At 44.1% G+C, this 24,001-nt stretch overlaps 2 protein-coding genes across 4 annotated transcripts in view; one reads left to right on the top strand and one right to left on the bottom strand.

Annotated features, from left to right (window-relative positions):
* LOC308132260 (transcriptional regulator protein Pur-beta) overlaps positions 1-20,389 on the bottom strand; it is a 39,532-nt gene extending 19,143 nt beyond the window's left edge. Inside the window, exons 1-2 of one of the 3 annotated variants that reach the window (XM_080499274.1) lie at positions 19,366-20,389; positions 11,138-11,392 (exon numbers count right to left, since the gene is read on the bottom strand). In XM_080499274.1, the coding sequence (XP_080355400.1) occupies positions 19,443-20,384 (942 nt within the window). In that variant the 5' untranslated portion in view covers positions 20,385-20,389 and the 3' untranslated portion in view covers positions 11,138-11,392; positions 19,366-19,442. Of the gene's footprint in view, positions 1-11,137; positions 11,393-16,573; positions 18,374-19,365 lie in introns of those variants that run through there. The other 2 variants (XM_080499275.1, XM_080499276.1) reach the window with 2 other exon arrangements.
* A 584-nt stretch (positions 20,390-20,973) lies between these two features.
* LOC308132261 (histone H2A.V) lies at positions 20,974-23,538 on the top strand. Its single transcript, XM_080499277.1, has 5 exons — positions 20,974-21,066; positions 21,955-22,032; positions 22,135-22,248; positions 22,335-22,464; positions 22,582-23,538. The coding sequence occupies exons 1-5, from the start codon at positions 21,064-21,066 to the stop codon at positions 22,641-22,643; spliced, it is 387 nt and encodes a 128-aa protein (XP_080355403.1). The 5' UTR covers positions 20,974-21,063; the 3' UTR covers positions 22,644-23,538.
* Positions 23,539-24,001: the final 463 nt, after the last annotated feature.

Below are 24,001 nucleotides of genomic sequence, written 5' to 3'. Positions count from 1 at the left end.
CGGTGTAACGTCAACTCCCGGTCAGTTACCGGGGCAACAGACGCTCTAGAACTAACCTGGTCGGGAGCAGGTTTTTGTCAGTGGACACGGAGTTTTGCTCTGGCTCCGCCCCCTTTCAGACGGACACAGGATTTCATTTCCTCGTTCAGCGGGGGAGTTTTGGTGAAACAGTTCTGCAGTGCCTTATTCCAGAGGCAAATTAGACGTCAACTTTATTCCCTCAATATGGAATGTGCTTTTGATAATGATCCGATTGATGAAGGCGCAGCATTACTTCGCCGAGAATTTAATATTCGCAGATAATATTCGCATCATCAGACCATAGATGTACTGGCATTTGCAGACACCTTCCTTTTTGAGCGGTACGTTTTACTGCAGAGACCATTATGTACATCCACAGTTTAATCGCTCTGTACATTAGCAACATCACCAGCTGAGCCTTGCCCTGACGTCATAGCAGATATTGTGTGTTGTGCTGCGTTTCCTCGCAAATGGCAGAGCTGTCAGAGACACCATAGGCCATCATCACTTCGGGGTCTGATCACCACCACCACCATCACCACCACCACCACCACCACCACCACCAAATAAAGACATGATGCACAATTCATTTGGTCTTTTTTATTTCCTACAAATACAAGCGCTAGTTTAGTTAATGTAGTTAGTAGTTAGCATAATTCACCTGGGACTGTACACCCACCCTTAACTTGTGCTCCAGTTTTTTCCATCTTCTGGAGCAGGTGGAGTCTATAGATCTGTTTTACAGATAACTGGGAAGACATAAGGAGGACATTCAATTATTACAGTTGGACATGAATTCCCCAGAATGAACCTCTGGTGTTTACTGAACATCTGTCTCACTGTGTCAGTCCTTGCAGTGGATGTTGAGGGACCCTCCTGCTGCTGCCCAGCCAGGCCCTGTTAAAAATAATGTGTCAATACTTCAGTGTAGACAAAATATCACTTTATTCCACCACAATGTTTCAGAAATGTAAACGGGATGAGAACTATCATACCTCTATAGGCCTTTGTGGATCCTCCTCTGTAAAGGCAGCAGACAGGGTTTCCTGTACTCTTCATCCTACATGAATATGTTTCACTATATTTAAACTACCATTTAGCAAGATCTTTGGAGTGTTGCCTACTTACAAGGTCTGTTGTGGCATGAGGGGGTCCAGCAGGCAGAGAGCACCATCACAATCTGTTGGGTGACAACAAAAAAGACACGATGGGGAAATAAAGATGAACAAAAATAGGCTTAAAGAGATATATAGGCCTCGGCATATTATATATTATGAAGGAAGTGGTATCTTGAGGGGTGAGCTCTGAAGAGGAGCTCCTCCAGGGATTCCCTCAGCCACTGGCCTCCCAACATTCTGCCTCTGTTAAAGGTGGAGGTGCTGGGCCACCATCCGTTATACTGGGCACCACCCGTTTTACTGGCCACCACCCGTTTTACATCTGCCTTCTTTCTGTTGGCTGAGTAAAGTCTGCGTTAGTTTAGCCTTAGTTATTTGACAGCACATGATATGGGTGAGAAGACATTTATGTGTTTGAAAACAGCGTTATGTTGGAATAAAACACCTCACAGTCAAATGGCCACTTGATATTTACTGTACAATGTCACACATGATCGAAATTACCTTAAGAAATGTATTGATTAACAATTAAATTAGCAGCGGTCTTACCCGATTGGACAATGTTTTTATATTTCACTTTCAGCTGCTGCCAAGAGGCTTCTCCCCCGCGGAATTACACCTAAAAGAAATAAATTAATAAGCTACCATCAAGCAGTATTCCCTTGCAATACTATCGCGATGACAAAGACGTTTGAACTTACGCATTCACTTGAGCAGCAATCTTCTTCCACGCCGCCTCCCTCTCTCTAGCAGCCGCTGCAACGTTGCATTTTTTTTTTAAATATGTTCATATTGGCCATATGATGGGATCAATACTTCCTGCTCCACTGGCGTCAAAAACTCCGCCCTCCGCGTCTCAGTTGTCATGGTGACTGGTTGAATCGGGGCTCCATTGATGCGGTCTTTTTAGAGTCGTGGTGCACGCGCTTAACTCCAGGTGAAACTACTCCGAGTTCATCAAACTGGTCAAAATCCGGTGTTGTGGAACCGAAAACTCTGCGTTTTCTGTCTCAGTGTAACTCAATTCAGAGCTCGGGGTTAAGCTCATGGCTTCTTAAACCTGCTTCGTGAAACGGACCTCTGAAGTACTGTGCTGAGGCTTGATGTGTTGAGCAGGACTCACATGATCAATGACATCCGACGCTTCATTCAGTATGTCACTGTGTCTGTGCTTGATTTGATTGGTTTATAAGGAACTGAATCACTGGTGGAATTTGTGGTGTGTTTTGGGGAGTGACAGTGAGAGATGGAGCCACTGAGGAAGAGAGGGCGTTCTGCTGTGAGGGAATTTTTGAATTGATTTCAGTCAATCAGGTAAGTTTGGCAGCTTTCTGCTTTGTTGATTTTGTTTTGTGTGTGTTTATTTGATCTGAACATGCAATACATTCTCTCTCTCTCTCTCTCTCTCTCTCTCTCTCTCTCTCTCTCTCTCTATATATATATATATATATATATATATATATATATATATACATATATATCTGGTAGAGGACCCGAGCTTGGAATAGAAAAACAGGTGACCGCCCGCGGAGGGTGAGAGGGGAATTTTTTTTAATATATATATTAAAATTCCCCTCTCGCCCTCCCAGGCCTGGGAGCTTGAGGGTCCTGCGCAGTATCTTTGCTGTTCCAAGTACTGCACTTTTCTGGACTGAGATGTCCGAGGTTGTTCCAGGGATCTGCTGGAGCCACTCCTCCAGTTTGGGGGTTACTGCCCCGAGGGCACTACTGTCACCTTCACCTTCCAAGCCTCTCCAGCTCCTCTCTGAGCCCTTGGTATTTCTCAAGTTTCTCATGTTCCTTCTTTCTGATGTTACCATCACTTGGTATTGCTACATCCACCACCACGGCTTTCCTCTGCCCTTTATCAACCACCACAATGTCTGGTTGGTTCACCATTACCATCCTGTCTGTCTGTATCTGGAAGTCCCACAGGATCTTCATCGGTCATTCTCCACCACCTTTGGGGGGGTCTCCCACTGTGACCTTGGGGTTTCCAGACCATACTCCGCACAGATGTTTCGGTACACTATGCCAGCCACTTGGTTATGGCGTTCCATGTATGCTTTCCCAGCCAGCATCTTGCACCCTGCAGTTATGTGCTGGATATATGTATATATATATATATATATATATATATATATATATATAGGACCACAGAAAGTTTGTTCATTTCTGGGGAGAGACAATATTAATTTGTCATGAGACGCAGTCATGACATGAATTCTGACCCAGGAATGTGATTGACCATCACACCCAGTGGGGGTGGAGGGCCTTTGAGGGGAGTGTATGTTTTAACCCTGGTATGCATTTACAATCGTAAATTCCTACCTGATCTTATCTGTGTGTGTGAAGCTCTCTCTCCACAGGGAGTCCCCCTCACACCACAGAGAAGAACAATCCTTTGATCAGGCTAACCACAGGAACATTTTATGGTGTCTGCTAGACAACTCCATAAACACACATTTAAGTTTTCAAACAATAACTTAATCTTAGCCTCATCATCATCATCCCTTTTGAAACAATGGAATTCAATAATTTGGACGAGTTGATCGCTTCAATTGCAAAAAGCTTGAAACCTGGTTTCACGGAACTCATTGGCAGATTGAGTCTGGTTGAATGCAATGAAGAGATAATCTCTCTAATTAATGGTTCTGGTAATGCACAGACTGCATCCCATGGTTCATTGTTGAGATGTTTGCTTCTAATCTTTCATAGGCAAACCACCCTCGCCTGTAAAATTAAAGCAGACTTAGGAAAGGAAGTAGAACTTTTAAAAGTGCAAAATGCTTCTCTCCTCCATGAAGCTGGAACGGCGAGTAGAAAAGCATTACACTACTTAAAAGATCTACACACAGCAGAGTCAGAACTCTGTTCACAAAGAGAAGAACTGTTCAGGCTTAGATCAGAGAATCTAACCCCAGTCAGATCTTCCAGCCAATGTGACTCTGGTTTTACAGATTCCTCCTCTGTGGAAGAGGAGCAGGGATCCCCACAGACGGTGAAATCTGTCCCAACCGAGTCAATGTCTTTGGGACTCCAGTCATCTGTGACCTGTCTGTCAACAGACAGAGTCAGCAATGACTTGACTTCCCAGTTTTCCGACTCAGATTTTGAGGAGACAGTAAGATTATCTTCCAGATTCTCTGATCCAAGTCCCTCTCATCCATCTTGTGACTCCCAGGTCAACAGGAGAAGGGGGGTCAGCTGCTTCATAGCTCCCCCCGACACACCTCCCAGACCTGAGGTATGCGAGCCAAGCCATACCTTTTCAAATGCTAGTTTAGTCCTGTCTTTATCAGAGAGGAAATCCAAGTTCCCTCGGTTTAAAGAGCTGACATTTTTAGCAGAAGACATGCCAATATTTGATCCAGACAACTCTGATCAACATATTGAGGATTATTTGAGAGAGTTAGACACTCATCTAGTTGATCTTCCACACGCCACCGACAGGGAAAGGATTCTCTTTTTGCGGAAAACCAGCTCACGAGCGGTCCATCAGTTTATCCAAACACAACCTCCCAGTGTGCAAGACAACTACACTCAGCTTCGCCAAGCGATGACTGAAGAATTTTCTTCTGCCGTTGACGAAACTGACGGTATAGTTGGAGCTCTCCAAATTAAACATTCACATCTTGGAAATCCCAGGGATTTTTATCAACGTTTGAGACACACGTACTTTCAGGGTAGAACCGCACCGGGCTTGGAAGAGAACCCAAAGTTCAAATCCATGTTCTTGCGTAACCTGCACCCTTCCATACGTGTTCACGTTGCACTCATGACACTTAAAGGTATTCCATCCATGCATGAGCTCAGGAAGATCACACAAGCAGTCTGGGAAACTGCTGTCACTTCCAAAATCATCGCAAAACCATCTGAATCTGCCAGTTCCAATCCTACAGTGTCAAACAGATGTTCTCCCCCACAGCCCTCTCACAACAGGCCGAGGGGGTGTGTGAAAAGACGGCAGGGAACCCTGAAGCGTAACCGCTGCATCCCACCGCTGCCTAGAGATGGTCATGCTCAGAACAGAAGCTGCAGAAGACCATACTGGGAGATTCTGACTCAAAACCAAGACGTGCACAGTGACCGGTCTGACAGCGACGCCCACTCTGACAGTTCGGACAGTTCCAGGCACAGTCAGGACTTCTCAGACAGGGACAACGCCTCCGACCGTCTCTCTGTCTCCCACAACCAGGAGCGTTACCGCCCGGAGCCCCGAGCAAACCACAGACGCTCCAGGGCTCCTCATAGTCCATCCCTGCACCGACATGAACACAAATGCTAATCCAATGTAGCCACCTTGTTTCCTGCAGTTAGGCAGACTTGAGTTGTCAGCAGCAGCAGAAACTCCGTCCCTAAACAGTAATAGCAAGACACCCTGCTATTAACTTGGTAAGCCTAACTTCTGATTGGACTCAAAACACCACTGTCCACTTAACAAGTACACTGGATTATATATTGTTCACAACCTTGTCAGACACATAGCTAGTTTGAAACACTAGTTAGGACTCAGTGTGACTTACACAAAATCATATACATACATTTCCATGCAGCTCTCATCAAGGTGACACCTCTTCTCCTTCTCACCTTAACCCATTCTAACTAACAACCCTGTGTCTCACTAACACCTAGTGGGAAACAAGTTAGTTATTTCACATCATGCCAGTGTCATTGTTTATCTGAACTTTGTTCCATAACCTGAAGGATTGTTTTGTACTACTCTTGCATAGCAGAGATAGATAGTACCAACAATGCCCAGTTGGTTACCAAATGTCCAGATGTTACCACATGAATGAACTGATGAACTGATGAAATGATGAATGAACTTTCTTATCTGTGGACTGAACGTGTGTGTCCTCAGAATCACACATCGAGTCTGCTTCTGAAGACACAGGGGGGATGTTGGGATCTCAATGGACCACAGAAAGTTTGTTCATTTTTGGTTCGAGACAATATTCATTTGTCATGAGACGCAGTCATGACATGAATTCTGACCCAGGAATGTGATTGACCATCACACCCAGTGGGGGTGGAGGGCCTTCTGCCGGACCTTCCTCCCCCCCTTTCTGCTCAAGACTCTCCCCCATGCATTTAGCCAGTCATTGATTGGTTGAAGCTCTCAGGCTTTGACACCTCTGAAGTCACACGTGGAACAAAGAGCCTGCGAAGCCAGGCTTCTTTCTCTCTTGCAAAGCAAACTCCAAGGAGGTGGGTTGCTGAAGAGCTGCTCCCAGCAGCTCAACTCACCCAGTGTTAGCACACAGCTAACACCAGACGCTCTTGCAACCAGGGGCCTTCACTCCTCAACTCCTCTGCTGACCCGACCACGAGGGTCAGACCTTCCCCTGATCCAGAGACCAGCACCCAGAGTCTGATCTCCCATCAACCAAGGAAAACCAAGCAGTTCCTCCAGGACGGACCAGGGAAACGACGCCTCACAGAACTTCTTTGTGTTTTTCCTGAACAAGCAGGAAAACCATCACAGACCTGAGCGACCAGCTCCTCAGTCTGGACAAAAGGAACAACCAGGAGCTGCAAAGAAGGACTCCTGAAACATCAACTTCATCTTCTTCTCCTCAGCCTGCAGAACCAGCAACCACAGTTAGCAGGAGGTGCTAACTACAGGAGAAGACACCAGCTTCCCTCCAGCAGGACAACAACTGAACTCCTTCAAGGAAGTGGGAACAACAACTGGGCTTTACCTGAGATTAGTTAAACCTGATGCTATGATAGAACTGTTTAACTTTATGAAGATGTGTTGGTTCTGTTACAGTGATTGAGTTCTATAGATAATGATATTAGGAGCAGTTATCAACCTGTAAACCAACGTTAGCTCTGCCACAGACACAGGGTCTGCATGCTAATCTTTGCTTTACTAACTAGTTAACTCACAATCCTACACATATCACATCAAAGACAACATCACACAGTAACTGAACACCATCTGATGACTCCTGACGTTTTACAAGACAAATCGCATTCACATCAAGTCATTCTAGAAATGGTCCTCTAGCAGAGACACACCAGAAGCAGATGCTAAAGACTAGCTTCCATTGATCCATTGCTATCAGCACATGGTGGAGACCCAGGACAGACTTCCTGTTCTCTGATAACCTCCATTTGGAATGTAGTTTCTTGTGATCTGCCATCTTGTTTTTTAGTTCCATCACACGTCTCACACACACACTCCCTCCACCTCTCTCTCTCTTTTTCCTCGCCACACACACACACACACACACACACACACACACACACACACACACACACACACACACACACACACACACACACACACACACACACACACCCAGCTGTATATAGGTAGTTAGAATCTGTGTTTTATTTGTTTTCATTGTAAATAAATATAATTTTTAGAATCATACTTGCTGTTTTATTAATGAGCACAAAGGAGAATGAAATGTTGACTCTTCTGTATCAAGAACTCCAAAATCCTTCAATCTTTACTGTTAATTCTGGTAATTGTAATTAATTTAACTATTAATTCAAATTCCTGATTAAGTGTTTAGTATATCTTATGAGACTGATAGAACTGAATTGACTATCATTTCCTGTTAAGACAGGTGGAGCTCCGAGGTTCTGATACACATCAGATTAAATTTCAATAACATTATTAATAACTATCTTTGATAATTATTAATCATTATCGATAGCCAACCACAACATAAAGAGTGATCCATATGAGGTAGTAAATCCCTACACACACATATATATATATATATATATATATATATATATATATATGACCACATTAGTAGTGATTTAAAAACCAAAGAAAATAACTTGACGTCCTATTTCCTACCTTTTTGGTCCGGTGCTGAGGCTGGCCTACAACAACACCACCTCATCAATGCTGAGGCATTACCGTGCCAAGCATGATGCTCTCCCCTCTGGGAGTAGACTGACGAGGAATGCAAGCAGCCATGTAATGAACATCAACTGTCTTTCATTCATTCATTTCTCACATTGCTGCTTGCACAAAATACAACTAATTGTCACATTTTCGGTGAGCGGATTAGTTGTTTGGTTCTTTTTCTTTTGAAATTTCAGCACTATGTTGGTGAGATGGGACAGTCATTGATTTGATTCCACATTACATCATTGATGACACCAGACTAGCCAACTAGATGTGACTAATGGCATTAAAGAATAATGACCTTACACAAGACACTAAAGCACATTTATATACACCAATTCAAATGTTTCCTTGTGTTGAAGGGACCATGACCAGACAGTAACCGGTCGATGCTGCTCTGGTGAATATGATTGCCAAAGATTCCCAGCCCTTTTCCATCATATAGGATGCTGGCTTCAGAGAGCTTGTAGCTAACTTGAACCCAACCTTCATAATCCCAAGCAGAAAAGCTCTGAAGGGAATGGTGGAGGATAAGTTCAAAGAAGAAAAAGAAAAGAGAGAAGTGGAGAAGGCCTCAGTTGTGATTCTCGCCAGCGACACGTGGATGTCCATTCACATGGACGCCTACTTGGCGGTAACTTGCCATTTTATTAATGAGCAGGACACACTGCCCACGGTGTTGATGGGAATGGGACAATATCCACAATCCCACACAGCCGACAACGTTGCTGAAATGATGAGGGCTCTGATGAAGGAGTGGGGTATCCAAAATAAGGTCAGATGCCTTGTCACTTGTGCGGCAGCTAACATGCTGTCATGTTCAAAAATATTGAAGATGCACCACACAAAGTGCATTGCTCACGCCTTCAATCTAATTGTAAAAAAAAGCTATCGATCACACACCTGGGCTGGGGGAAATCAGAAGCAAGGCAAGAAAGATTGTTGGCTACTTCCAGTCCAGCACGGTTGGAAAAGAGAAGCTCTGCCAAATGCAGAGTCACATGGTGTCAGAGTGTTTTTATATATATAGTTTCCATATTCATGCTTAATCTCAATCTTATTCCTTCTGTCTTTATTTGACAGCGTCACTCAGACGCTGTTGTTTTAACTTTGTATAAACATGTGTTTTGCCTTGGCAGGGCACCCTGACGGAGGCTGATAAGCAAGAATACTGCAACCTTGCCTCAGCTGACGTCTCGGTAGAATCCCACGCCTCCAGGGGAGACTGACATTCTCTACAAATGTCTAGCATAGCAATGTTTTTCTTTTTCCTGTGTAAACCCTCCCATCTATTAATCTAAATAAAAGCGCAGGAGAGTGGCAGGGAGCTCAGAGGGTCGGAGGTGGAACTTGGGCGCCTCCTGTTCATTCTCCTCGCCAGTAAAACCAATGTTCATTCTTGTTGTCTTCTTCTTTCTTGCAGATTTAATAAATGTCTGTAGCCTAAACCTGACACATGGGAAGACCACAACTAAAGCTCCTGCAGGAGGGGGACTCCAGGTGGAACAGCACCGACACCATGATGCAGCGCTTGTATGATTAGAGAGAGTCAGTTTGCTGCTGCACTGCTGTCGATGAGAACGGATCTCATGCCACTTTCAGCTGAGGACAACCACTCTATGAAAGAGTGTCTGGAGGTGCTCTCTCCTTTTCATACAGTCACCACACAACTTTCAGAAGAGCAGAGAGTGTCAGGGTCGAAGGTCATGCCTGTGGTCTGCATGCTGCCACAACAAGAAAACAACAGCAAGTTCAGGATGACAAAGCCCTTCAACTGTGTGTAAACCTGTCAGGGATGCTGAGTGAGTCATCTCCCATTGAGACCATGAGTGTAATGACGATGGCGACCCTGCTTGATCCCAGATTTAAGGCTGTGGTGTTTTGCAGCCAAACAAATGCTAAGGCAGCAGTTAATCGCCACAGAGCTGAGTGTGTCACAATCATTGAGGCTGAAAAGAATGAAAGTACGCCTGTCCCTCCTGTCCCGTCCATCTCCTCACAGCCAGAACCATCAGGTATAGTTCGTATTGTCTTGAAGTGCATAAAACATTGACCATGTTCCAGCACGTTCTTACAACTTAACTCTTAAATTTTACTTACAAAATGTTGTGTAATAAAAATGTTGTGCTAAAATTAGTTTTTTAAAAATGTATGAAAAACTGGGCATCAACTTAATTTGTTCATTGTTTTTAGGTGATGGTCGCTGAGATCTGCTAGACAGACATGTGGTGGAGAGGCAGGCCAGGAATGCCACCGCAGAGGCGACAATGGAAGTTAAAAAATACATGGGTGATCCATTAATTGCCCGGAAGGAAGACCCTCTGCACGTCTGGGCAACTCATGCAACAGTTTACCAGTATTTATATAAACTGTCACGCATGTTTCTCTGCACTTCAGCATCTTCAGTGCCATGTGAGAGGGTATTCTCCAAGGCAGGAGAAATCGTCTCTAACAAGAGAAACGGACTGAGACCTCGGACTGTGGGGAAAATTATTTTCTTAAATAAAAACCAAATAAAATAACCTTCTGTCCTATGTGTTTCTTTTAGCAGCTTATAAGCACCACTTCCACACCTCGTACTCCCAAGTTACAAGATTGTGTTGTACATTATTATTTTATATTTTTCTATCTATTATCCTTACAAGCATCAAGAAGTCACAAGTAAAGGGAGACTACACCATGGCACATGTTTAAACAAGAAAACTTTATTCATCATGTTTTTTCATCATCAAGTAAACATGACATTTTTTTCACCCAAAGAAATACATGTTCAGAGCAGCAAAAATATAGCCTGATTTATCAGACAGAACTGTCACAACATATTAAATAGAAGCTGTCAACTCAACTCTGCAGTGGGCAACCACAATTGAGCAGCTCAAGCTGCGCTTCATACTTTTGGCCACCAGATGCCACCAAAGAGAACTGTCTTGAAAAGCTTCGAGTATTAAAACCTTTTTCAACACAAGCTTTAGTGCTTCAGAAAGCTTCATTTGTCCATCACTACAAAAGTATATTGGATGATTGAGGAGTGTGGTTTCTCCAGCAGCAGAATGCTGAATGATGTGCAAAGGCGCCTTAAATACACTTCCCTCAACTGGGTGAAACCATTAAAACTCCATAGGTGATAAAAGTTAACATAAGTGTCTAAAAACTAAGTTAAACGCCTCCAAACCAAAACCATAATGAGGGTTAAGGTTAATGAAACAAACTTCTATTAACAAATACATCTAAAAACCAAACACCTAAATAGTAATCTAAATCCTAAACCCTACTAAAACTATGTCCAACACCCCCACTTGCTCCTCCTCTTGATTCAGCCCGGAACCTATCTTTAGTGGTGTCCTTTCCAGGGGGAATCTTTTACTCCAACATGAGCCTGAACACAAGAGAAGAAGGTAAGTGGAAGCTCTCCTCACACCACACTGTCACCCACATCTTAAAACATTCAGAGCAAACACATCAACTACTAAAAGAATCAGCCAGTCTTAAATCCACTTATATTGCACATTGCTCGATTCATCAATTACTTATTGTGTTGCCTCCACAGATAGACAGACAACAACAGAAGATTCAATAAATAAGTTCAAAACAACAATTGTGTGCAACTTTCATTTATATATGTGCAAATAGCCTGATCTTGAAGTGCTGTGTGCTTCTTAAAGTTTAAAAAGATTTAAAGTGCTGGAACATGGTGTTGTGAGTGCTTAAAATGAGTAACGAACTGCCTGTTCCTTACAGTGAGGTTTAGGGATCAGTGGGTAAACCGTATACTTCTCGTTATTGAGTAAGGGGTCAGTGAACAATTTTCAGAACCTAAAGGGACAATTCAGTTTGAATAATGATGATTTGTATGGATTACTACAGGCCTGTCATTATATTGAAGAAATTAGGAAGCTGATTACGCAAGCGCAATTGGACGATATGTTATTAAAGGACTTAACAGATGCTTTTGCTTTGGGGGAACCCAAAACACCATGTCAAAACTTTATTGGGGCCGTTCTGCTGAGAAAGCCTCATCAGATTCTATATAATGAAACAGCAAAACATACATGACACACACCCATCTGCACGTTGTAGACAGTCCTTTGAGGCAAATCATTTCACATATTTTGGTTCTATTCACTCATGCTGCCTTTATGGCAGGGGGTCAGTCACATTGTGTAACAAATATTTGCAATCGGTATTCCATTTCAGTTTGTTTCTCAATATCGAGGGGCTTTGCCACAAGATAACCTTTTATCTAATAATAAAGATCTATTTCAGAAAAAAAGTCTTTGTATGATTTACTATTTGAATGAAATTTTGACTTTATACCTTGATGATAAATTAGGGCTTCAAATGTAATGCATTAACCATTTTGGAGATTGGTATTGACCACATCTTTTGGTTTGTTTGGGAACTACTAAAATAGCTGCATGGTGCCATTAACCTGGTTTGATCGCAGTTCAAGTGAGCCTAAATCTGTGGTGCAACACTCAGTTCTACCCACCTTGTCTCTCTGTATGTGCAGAATCTAAATTTTGAGGAATGCTCTTGACAGCAGACTGTTGCAAATCCTCTTCCATGTCTCCACATTGCCATTGACCAGTCTAGCAGAATGACTGGGGCTCAGTCTCATCCCAATTCCCCCTCACTGTTGTATTTTGCTTTTCAACACTTTCCTTCTGGGGCTCCATTTTGCAAGATCCTGCAATAGTTGTGCGGGAACTAGGAGAATTCTGAATCAGGTCAGAAAAGCCTTTAGTTTGCCATGGACTCCTGTACACACCTAACCTGCTTCCGCCATTCTTTCATACCAGGGCAGTCTACCAGTCAGAGACCAAGCGCCACAACAATGACCACGTTGTACACATGTGGACTGACAAACAAACTCCCTCTCACACAAACACAACATGACATAAGATAAAAATCCATGCATTTTCTCAGCCACATGTATTTATTGTGGACACAAACGAATACCCATGAACAGAGATACAGTCTCTCCCGGTCTCACCCGAACCCTTAGCTTCATAATTCCACTTGACCGCACGTTTCTTCCCTGCTATTTTTCTGTTGTTGCAACATTAGCAGTATTAAAGCAGGACCACTGGCGTCCTCTCAGCTGCCCTGCAGCACTAATTGCCTTTTGGTTCTGGCCCTCACTGGTTGGATTTTATGGACAAAATATTTGACTGGCTGAGAAGCGACATTTGAAACCGGAGGCTGAACTCTCCATCGAGCCTGCAGAAATACAGCAGTCTATGATGCTGGGGATGATTGCACAACACTGGATGGAGTGGAAGTGGACAACCCTTCTTCTTTTCAGAGGCGCATGGCCGGTATGACCTCAGTCATAGGAGTGTGAAAGGCTCGGGTTCACAAGGACTGCTCTCTGGTCTCCCCAAGAAAACTTTAGCACCACTACAACTCTACAAAACTCTGCCGCACGAGTGCTGACGAGGACCAGAGGGCGGGCCCACATCACGCCTATTTTAAAATCGCTGCATTGGCTTCCCGTTCACTTCAGGATCGATTTTAAGGTTCTTTTACTAGTTTTTAAGTGTCTTAATGGTTTTGCACCCTCTTATTTATCCGAACTACTTTTATCATATCAACCCTCGTGGGCCCTGAGGTCCTCCGGCACCGGCCTTTTCATTGTCCCTCAAACGAGGACCAAGACCCCTGGTGAGCCTGCGTTCAGCTCCTCCTCCTCCGTTTGTGGACCAGCCTGCCGGGGAACCTCAGGGCTGCAGAGCCTGTTGAGGTTTTTAAAAAAGGGTTAAAAACTCACCTTTTTAATCAGGCTTTTAACTGATTTTATATATGTATATGTTTTTATATACTTCTGTATTTTATCAATGTATTTATCTACTTTTATTTATTTATTTTAGATAATTATATAATTTTCTACCTTCTTTTTTATCTCCAGTGGTTCCTCTAGGGGGCGCTACACTGGTGGTGGCCGGTTTTGCCCCCTGGGGCACCTGGCTGGTTCTGGCTGGGGGGGTCTGTGGGGCGGCGCCCCCTGTGGTCGGAAGTTGTGCCGCCCCCAATGTGGACGAACCAAAATGAGTCCCTTTCCTCACCCTAGTCCTCGGTGTCCTCCATGTCTTCATATCACCTCAGTCCTCGGTGTCCTCCATGTCTTCATATCACCTCAGTCCTCAGTGTCCTCCATGTCTTCATATCACCTTAGTCCTCAGTGTCCTCCATGTCTTCATATCACCTTAGTCCTCGGTGTCCTCCATGTCTTCATATCACCTTAGTCCTCGGTGTCCTCCATGTCTTCATATCACCTTAGTCCTCAGTGTCCTCCATGTCTTCATATCACCTCAGTCCTCAGTGTCCTCCATGTCTTCATATCACCCTAGTCCTCAGTGTCCTCCATGTCTTCATATCACCTTAGTCCTCAGTGTCCTCCATGTCTTCATATCACCTTAGTCCTCGGTGTCCTCCATGTCTTCATATCACCTTAGTCCTCAGTGTCCTCCATGTCTTCATATCACCTTAGTCCTCGGTGTCCTCCATGTCTTCATATCACCTTAGTCCTCAGTGTCCTCCATGTCTTCATATCACCTTAGTCCTCGGTGTCCTCCATGTCTTCATATCACCTTAGTCCTCGGTGTCCTCCATGTCTTCATATCACCTTAGTCCTCGGTGTCCTCCATGTCTTCATATCACCTTAGTCCTCGGTGTCCTCCATGTCTTCATATCACCTCAGTCCTCAGTGTCCTCCATGTCTTCATATCACCTTAGTCCTGTGTCCTGCCATGTCTTCATATCACCTTAGTCCTCAGTGTCCTCCATGTCTTCATATCACTAGGCTTGTCTTCACTTGTGTGTGTGTGTCTGCATGTGTGTTCATCTGCTTTTTATTTATCTATTTTATCTTTGCACTGTTTTTAATTCTTGTTAAAGCACTTTGTGTTACTTCAATGTATAAAAAGTGCTATATGAATAAAGATTGATTTGATATTTATTGAAAAGTTTTTGACTACTTGGGGTCTTTCGCAATCTGAACAAGGAAAGGTTGTTGTAATGTGGTTGATAAATGAACTGTATCCAAGTGAACACTCAGATTAACGGCTGTAATTGAAGAATGATGAAGAGCCCCACCAAAACAATTCCCCACCAACCGCCATTGATGTACTGAAATATTTGGTGTTAAATTGATCCCATTGTATTGTACAGTAAAAAAAATCTCTAACTATGTGTTGTTGTTTTTAACATGTTTGTAACATGCTCCGTTAAAAGAAAAGGAGCTGGAAGCGAGTTATTTTATTACTTATGCTATAAAGTGTTTATGAACATTAAACTCAACAAAATCACTTTTCTCTTTCAAAAGACTCTAAGCTGGATCCGTTTCTCATTGGATTGCTCTAAATAAATCTACACTGTTATCTACACACTATTTGACACCATTGATTTAATATGCATCCCATCATATGCACAAAGTGCTGTAATTATGATTCATATTATGATTCAGTATTTATATAATAGTATCAGTCACTTTCACTAGTTTTATATCCAGAGTGCATAATTTCAAATTAATTAATCAATCACCTGCTCAGAAATGTACTCTGTCAAAGAAAGAGGCAAGGTTTCATACTTTTGATTCTTCTCAGATTGTTTTCACTATAAATCCGGAGAAAATTGTGTTCAAAAGTCTATGTTTTTTCTGGATTTCCTTGTGAACTGGGTTTGGCCCACGGGCCTTATGTTTTGCACCACTGCTTTAAAGTGAGTTTTTATGGGATGGCACAGTGGTTTGCACTGTGAGGTTGTCATGTTATCACCTGGCTTCTTCCCTCCCCACAGTCCAGACACATGCTTCCAATCAGTTAGAAATTGAAGGAACTGCAGCATTCATAGTAAAAACACATTTATCAATCGATATATAACATACACCTTCAAAAACAATCCCTCTTTATACGTCTCGTCCATTTAATGTTGGACACGTGACTAGTCCATCATTGGAAGTCACAAATGAATATAAACAGAATGTTTTTAGGCTTTGGTATGCCACTGCTTGTCATGTTATCACTATAACATGACAAGCTCACACTGAAGCAACAGTACACCCACTGAACCACCCTCATCAAAACTCACTTTAAAGCAGGGGTGTAAAACATAAAACATGTGGGCCAGCTCCGACCCGCCCAACCACCAAGCAAATGGTAAAATGTCCAGAAATCACCTTGTTAACAAATGTCTGTAGAAACACCACACCACCCTAAACCTGACCTGATATCAGTGATGCTGCCATGAAGGACGTCTACCAAACCTCAACGATAACAGAGGTTGTCTTGGTGTTTTAAGGACATTTGACTGTATTTTGCAGTAGAAAGCAATGTATGTAAAACTATTTATGTTGAAACTAACAATTGTCAGTAACTGTTTGGTTTGGTTAAAAAAACCTAAACTTAAAACTCTGTGCCAGAACAAATGAAAACTTTAAAGTTTGAATTTAGAAGTGAAATCGAAATTTGATTAGTCTGTCCCACTGGAGATGGAACTGGGCTGAAATGAGTTAGAAACACGTTTAAAATCTAGTCGGGATAAAAAAACACCACACCTCTCCTGAGCAAAAACCTTTTTCTTTTTATTTCTTGTTGAAAGGAACTCGGTAGAATATTACAGCAGAACACACGACTGAAACAGCTGCCATTTCACGTAACACAGTACAGGAAGAAGGATGTAGTTCAATCGTATGTGTAATATCATATATAGCATATTCATATCAATAGGAAAGAAACCCCCCCCACCCAAAAAAATATTGCTCCCAGGTGGTTTTAGTATTTATTTATCTTTTTTTATATGGCATTACTCTGCTGTGTGTGTAAGTGGAGTGGGAATGGGAGGAGGCGGTAAACCTCCATGAGGTTTCACCCAAAACAAAGGAAGTGGGACAATGAACGGTGACAATTCCCTGAAAACATGGGAACATTGTGACTTTTACTTCTGCTAAAGCATTTATCATCAGGCTGAGGAGTAAACTTTGTCTATTGCAGTACAGAAAATAAAACTTAAACTGCTCTCAAAAACTGATAAATACCATGTTACAGCAATTATATGAAGAAAAAAAAAGAACACAAGGCAGCTCAGCGTGAGAGCAGGCATGCAGAAATACTGTTTTCTTTTTAAAGGAGTGCTGAAGAGACAACAAACCAAACAAAAAAAGGGCAGGTGTTTGTGTCCTATTGATGGAAAGCCAATGGATGTCAAAAATGTGGATTAAAAACTGAAAGGAGAGGACTATTAGACGCTCTGTAAAGTGAACTGGAGTGCTGAGTGTTTGCTTACACTTTTCTAGAAATTGCTATAACATACTGTGTTATCAATTAATTGTACACTCTTAAGATTTTCCTCAAAGGAAGAAAAGAAATGTTAGGAAAATATGACAAAGCAGGTATGAAATATCACCCTGGATAGTTGCATCCAAGTTTAGTGTTTTAAATAAGCCACTTTAGGCAGCATTATCTCATAAACGTCTCATATTTCTAAGACATATTTCAATATATCTCTTTTTGAAAAATAATTCTATCTATACTTAATCTGTTTTAGTAAGTAAATCTCTTCCAGTATATATATGTTCTTTTTTCCTTTATTTACGTACAGCACCCTGGTTTAGGGATTTTTTTTGTTTGATTTCCAAAAGCACCTAATTTCTTCTTACAATCAGACTGAATATTGCTGTAGCTGTAAACGGTCTGAGTTCAAGATTGGAGGATATGAATGGTGCACTGTGAAGTAGTAGGTTGTGTCCCGCCACTGCGTTGTTAAGCTTTTCAGAAACTTGACCATGTGTTGGAACCCCGAGCTTACTGTCACCCCACCCCACCCATCTCCAAAGCTGATTCACCCTCCAGAAGAACAAGGAGAAAGTTCTCCATTCCAGAGTCCTTCTGTGCTGCATGTTCCTGCCTGCCAATGAGTCTCAGTCATATTTTAATTGTATTTAGCTTGTAGCATCGCTACTGTATGAGCCCCAAGGCTTGTTAGCATGTCGGACAGTGGCTTTACCTGATACACTGAATGCATCACTCAGCTCCTGCACTTAAAACCAGACCAACATGGCAGCTCAGACATAAACCTTGCCTTTTATCACGGAAACAGTTCAGAGAAATGTTTCTGAAAACATTGGAAGTGAGAAATAAGCTGTGCATTTGAAAAGTTAAAACGCCGCTTCACAGACATGTGGCTGGTGTGAGGGGGCGTGGCCTGCGAGAGCGACAGCTTCTTCACGCTGTGTGAACTCTCCTAGTGAAAAACTTCTTTTTTTTTCAGCAGCAAGCAGATGTCAAAGCCCGACTTTTCTTCTTGTTCTTATGGGTCCTTATGGGAGTCTGCGGGGGCCTTTAGGGGTCCAACAAGGGCCCTGCATGGTGTGAGACATCATCAGTGACCCTGGGACCTCAGAGAATGGTGCACGGGCACGAGCACCAGCAACACCACCACCTCCACCTCCACCTCCACCAGCTTCAGGTGGGACTGGCAGTACCTGAGACACCAACATGCATGTGGATGGGTGGGAGGAACATGTCCAGGACTGAGAGTGAAGGTGTGGGGCAGAAAGAAGTGCGTGTGTGTGTGTGTGTGTGTGTGTGTGTGTTGGGGGGGATTATTTGGAGAGGATCCAAATTAGCCCTGTGCTTGTAACAGATCACCTTTCACAGGAGGAGGTGGAGTGAGACCTCGCTGGGCTACGTGCGGCTGTCCTGTGATGCCCCACACACACACACACTCACTCACTCACTCACTCACTCACCCAGGCATGTTGCTGAGATCGTGGCTCTTGCACACCGTTGTTATTTCCAAGTCAATTTCAGACGAAAACACACACTTATGCCACTGAATGACTGCAGCCAATGGTTTTTGAGCTACTCCACGGCTGGCTGGTTGGTTTTGGAGCACATTTTTCACTCTTCTGCAGCATCATCATCATCATCGTCCTCATCACACAGATTACCAGACTACAGGCCAGCGCCAGGTGAGTTCTAACCATCAGGTATCAACCAGGAGCTGGTTTTGGTTTCCCTGTTTTCTCTTTAGCACTGCCAATTTGCTGGGCTACATGTGTGAGGTAATCAAAGGTACAATAATAATAATAATAATAATAACAATTATTTATTTATATATATATATATATATATAGGTAGATATGTAACTAATTGTTTCATCAATGGGGAATCTTAAACAGGAGCTGACTACTGCAGTCTGCACTCATTTAGCTAAACAGCCACCTATAACTTTATAACATTATTCTCTTATAAAGACAGTAATTTCTCAGTCAAATACACTTTTGAATCCACTGTTTTTAGCATTTTTAAAGTTCATTCGTCATGCACAGAATAGTCGTTGCTGTCTCACTCTCTGGTTTCTCTCCAGGCTTTGCATCGTGTTGTCAGCCTCGTCACATATGAGCCACCTCTCTCTCCCCTCTCCCATCAGTCGTCGTCCACGTCGTCGCCCTCGGACTCCTCTCCGGTTCTCCGCTCGTACATCTTATCGCGGTGCCGCTCCTGGATCTCCTTCATCTCTTCGGCGTAGCGGCTGAACGCGCCCCCGAACTTGCCCCACGCCTTGAAGGGGATCGTTATAGAGTTTCTGTAACTGGGTTTCACTTCGCTCACCCGCAAGAAAACTCCGTACTTGTTGGATCCAACGTCAAAGAAGAACCGCTTGGAGTCCACCATGATGGACGTGCCCTCTGGGAGCTCACTGTAGCCGCCGGCTCCTCCGCCGCCTCCGGCCAGCTCCTCCTCGTCTCCCCCGTAGTCGTCTATCAACTTGGCCAAGGCGTCGCGGAACTCTATCAAGCCCTGGGCCGGGAGGGCGATGGTCTGTCCGGCCTGCAGGCCGGCTCCGGGCATGACACCTCCTCCGACACCAAAACCAGGGCCTCGGTTGACGGTCTGCCGGATCCGGAGAAACCGACCCCGCTGGTTCTCCTTCAGGTCGAGGTAGTATTTTCGGTTCTCCCGCACCAGGAACTCGCTCTTCAGGGCCCGTCTAGGCCCGGTGTCATCCCCACCGGAGGATTGAGCAATCTGCTCCGGGGTGCTGGGCCCGAGCTGGGCGTAGTGCTCTATAAAATCTCCCAGGTAGTCGCGAAACTCCGCCGCCACGGACATGGAGAGGGTCAGCCGACTTTTAGAGCCACCGGCGCCGACCTCGGCGATTTTGATGAACCGGCCTTTGGCGTTCTGCTTTACGTCCAGATAGAAGCGTTTATTCTGAATGTCCAGCCGCTTCGACGCCAGCTCCTGTGTCTCGGGTTCCCGCTGGTAGTGCTGGAAGCCGCCGCCGCCGCCGCCGCCGCCGCCGCTGCCTCCTCCTCCCCCTCCGCTACTGCCACCGCGCTCACTGCCACTGTCGCCATCCGCCATCTTCGCCACCAGCAGCCCGTCTCTCCGCGTATCTCTGACCCCCTCCGCCGGGAGGAACCCGGACGCTGCCGCCGCCTTCTGATTGGTCGACCGTGGCTGCCAGTCACAGCAGCAAAAGGGATGCGCGTTGTCATTGGCTGTTTTCCCTGCCTGTCAATAAGTCGACGCCGCCCTCTTCGGTTGATACTGTATTTACAACCTTCACCAGCTCTACGGGTCAGTATTAATACGAGTTACCCGAATACGTTTCTTTTAGTGGATTTACTTTTGGCACAGCGGATTGTATACCATGTCCGTGCTTAATAAATTGTATCTTTGCGAATTGTTCGTGCTGTTTTGAAACAGGGGTTAAACTGGCTGTGATGCGCTTTGTACATTTTTGGGACGGATGTTCCTGGAAGGACACTCCAGTCCATTCGGTTCCGCCTACTTGTTGGTTCCGTGCGCAAAGACAGGCTGAGTGAATCTCGGGTGGGGGATGGGCGAGGGTTCTTGCAAGCCTTCCTCTGATTAGTCCAAACGCAGATTCGAAGGAGCAAGCTGCGCTCTGATTGGCTGTGTAGACTCCCACGAGGGGTCGCATGCAGAAGATTTGCGAAGGGGTTTATTGTTTCTTCGCTCTCGGAGCTCAAACTGTTTCTATCCGCTCAATTCTACAATCAAACCAGGACACGGAAAAATGGTACGTGCACCGGGACTCCGGCGGAAAGCGTTTCCTCCAGGCCCGGCTTTGGTGCGGTGTTGTTTATGTGCGGTTGTGGAGAGTGCAGTGTTGCCTTTCCGGGAGAGAAAATTCGTGTGTGCGTGTGGCCAGAAAGGAGCTAACTGTCAGCTAACGTGTTAGCATTGCCATCAAAAGTCCGACTTTTGGAGCTTCTCCCTCAACGATAGAGTATTATATCGATTTCCATCATAGTCTCACGTTTATAAAGATGAGCTGATTGATTTGAAATGGAAACTTTAATTGGGAAAAAAGTGCAATTTCAGCCGGTGAGAGGTGCGGCAGCAGGCTCCAGTCGTTTTAACGGTTGCTTTGCTCATCTCGAGTCCTTTCTTATTGTGTGTATTGAGATATAACCTGTTGGACAGCGCGCGCATCCGTGTGCGCGCGTGTGTGTGTGTGTGTGTGCGTGTTGTGAAAGTGGCTATGATTCAAACTTTTCTCCCTCCGGTTGAGATTCGAGTGGAAGTTTGAAAGCTGCGGGATTGTTGTCTGTGTTCCACTGACAGCTTGTCTGATTCTTTTCTGCCCCTGGTTTTTCTGTGTGTTTCCATCGAGGTATTGAGTTTGATTGGTCCGGTTCCTGTGGTTAGATGATCACCTCGGCCACTGCGTCCGGTTTGTTGTGTTTTATTCGTGATTGGCGGGAAAGCGACGCAGCCCCTTTGTACCCTCCCTTTATTTGATCTACACCTAACAACACGTTAATGGGACCTGTTGTTGACTTGTGTGGGGGGGAAAGTGACTTATTGTTACTGGTTCATTGTTGCTTGCAATCCAAACTGTACACGCATTGATCTTGCTTCCATATTGTACCGACAGTATGTTTTTTGTTCTGACTCAATCCAGGCTGGAGGCAAAGCAGGAAAAGACAGCGGCAAAGCAAAGGCGAAAGCAGTGTCTCGCTCTCAAAGGGCTGGACTGCAGGTACTCATCTCTCTTCTGTCCTCACATGAAGTGGTGGCTTTGCTGCTGCTGTAGATGGTTTTCAGTTTGTGTTTTGTAATGAACCTGCCTGTTTCCTGCCAGTTCCCGGTGGGTCGTATCCACAGACACTTGAAGACCCGCACAACCAGCCACGGCCGCGTCGGAGCCACGGCAGCTGTGTACAGCGCTGCCATCCTCGAGTACCTCACCGCTGAAGTGAGGCCCGTTCCTTGTTTGTGGGGTGGAGCAAGGTTTCCGTCGTCTGTCTGTGCTCATGGTCCTGGCTTTGTGTTGGTTCTCAGGTACTAGAGTTGGCGGGTAATGCCTCCAAAGACTTGAAGGTGAAGCGTATCACCCCTCGTCACTTGCAGCTCGCCATTCGTGGTGATGAGGAGTTGGATTCTCTCATCAAGGCAACAATCGCTGGAGGAGGTGAGCTGGCATATTTCTATTGAGTCTCTCCCTCTCATTTTTTCTATAGCAGCAGTAGCATTTTACACTTTCTTTCTTTGGAAATGGTTTGATCTCACTCATGATTGTTGTTTCCAGGTGTCATCCCCCACATCCACAAATCCCTCATCGGGAAGAAGGGCCAGCAGAAGACTGCATAGATGCAACGCTGACCAGACATTTCGGGGGATTGGGCTTTGACCGGACCAGGAGTTCACACTTGTTCTTTTTTATTATTAATATTATAGCAAACAAAGAGTGATTGTTAGACTTTGTGTTGTTATATTTTCCCATAACTAGAAAAAAAAAAGCGTACAGCAAAGCCCATAACGACAGAAAACCCTTTGTATGTTATTGTAGAACGTTTGACTGGGGAGTTCATGATTATTTGAATTTGTTTGATTGGCCTGGGACTCTGTAATGTTTTATACTGAAAAAAGAAATTGTTAAAAACATTTTTTATATAAAAAAAACACTTGTTTTGTGGTTATTTTCTTGAAATTACAATATTTACTATAACGTGTTTTTAAAGGTGACTTTTTGGGGACTCAAACAAGTTAACCGCAGCTAAATGTGAGATGGTGCTTCGGATTGTTCTGTTCTCTTCGGATGTACTGTAATTTGTTCAACTGCACAAGAATGGTGATGTATTAAACCGTGACTTTTTTTTACACCATAACCAAATCTTTTCCTGCAACTGGGCTGCAGTGTTTTGTGTTCATGTTTACAACAGTTGAGGCAAGAAGAACAACAAGCAAAACTTGAAATGCTGTGTTTCTTTGGTCGTTACATCCCACGGGATGCTTTGTTTCGCCTCCATGGAACAAGTAACCTGCTTTTGTCAACCACATCGTGACCAGGTATCGTCTGTACCCGGACGAGACTCCAGCAGATAAGAACTTCACCCATTCTTACTTTTTCTCACACAATGTGGAAGTATGTGACATGTCCCTGCATAAAACATCATGACATATTTGAGCCCTTTTTTGAAAGCTGTTATGTTCAGGGAAATGGCTTTGCATATTTTATCTTTGAATAAATACTCTTGGCACAATCTCCTTGACTTGCTTTGGAACCTCTGCTTGTCGCCTCAGATATGTACAGTGATTTGAACCTCCAACAGCATACAGAGTTTGTATTGGTGACAACACTTACAACCACGCATTTACAGTCAGATTTATTCGTTTATTTTTTTAATTTGGTGGCTTTATTTGAGTGGTTATCCCTCTGTGCCAGCAGGGGGAGCCATTGACCCTCATCTGTGCTCTTCCTTTCCACTCGGGTGCAATCTGAACGTTGACGACTATAAACAAACAGAGAGAAGTTGTCTCTTTTAAAGTAACACAGGGAAGTCAGCTTGGCCATTTACGGTCCATTTTTTATTGATACGAGAGGTCCAGAGCAGTAGAATCATGGCACAACCATTTTAAACAACCACAACTCCAAATGTTAACTTTAGTTTCACTGCAGCAAGGCACATGTTGGAAATCTAAGAAAAAGAAATGTAATGTTAACTGTC

This window comes from Blennius ocellaris, assembly GCF_963422515.1.
Source record: "Blennius ocellaris genome assembly, chromosome: 7".
In the NCBI taxonomy this organism is placed as follows: domain Eukaryota; kingdom Metazoa; phylum Chordata; class Actinopteri; order Blenniiformes; family Blenniidae; genus Blennius; species Blennius ocellaris.
Note: the sequence above shows the minus strand (reverse complement) of the source record. Positions and strands in the feature narration are given on the sequence as shown.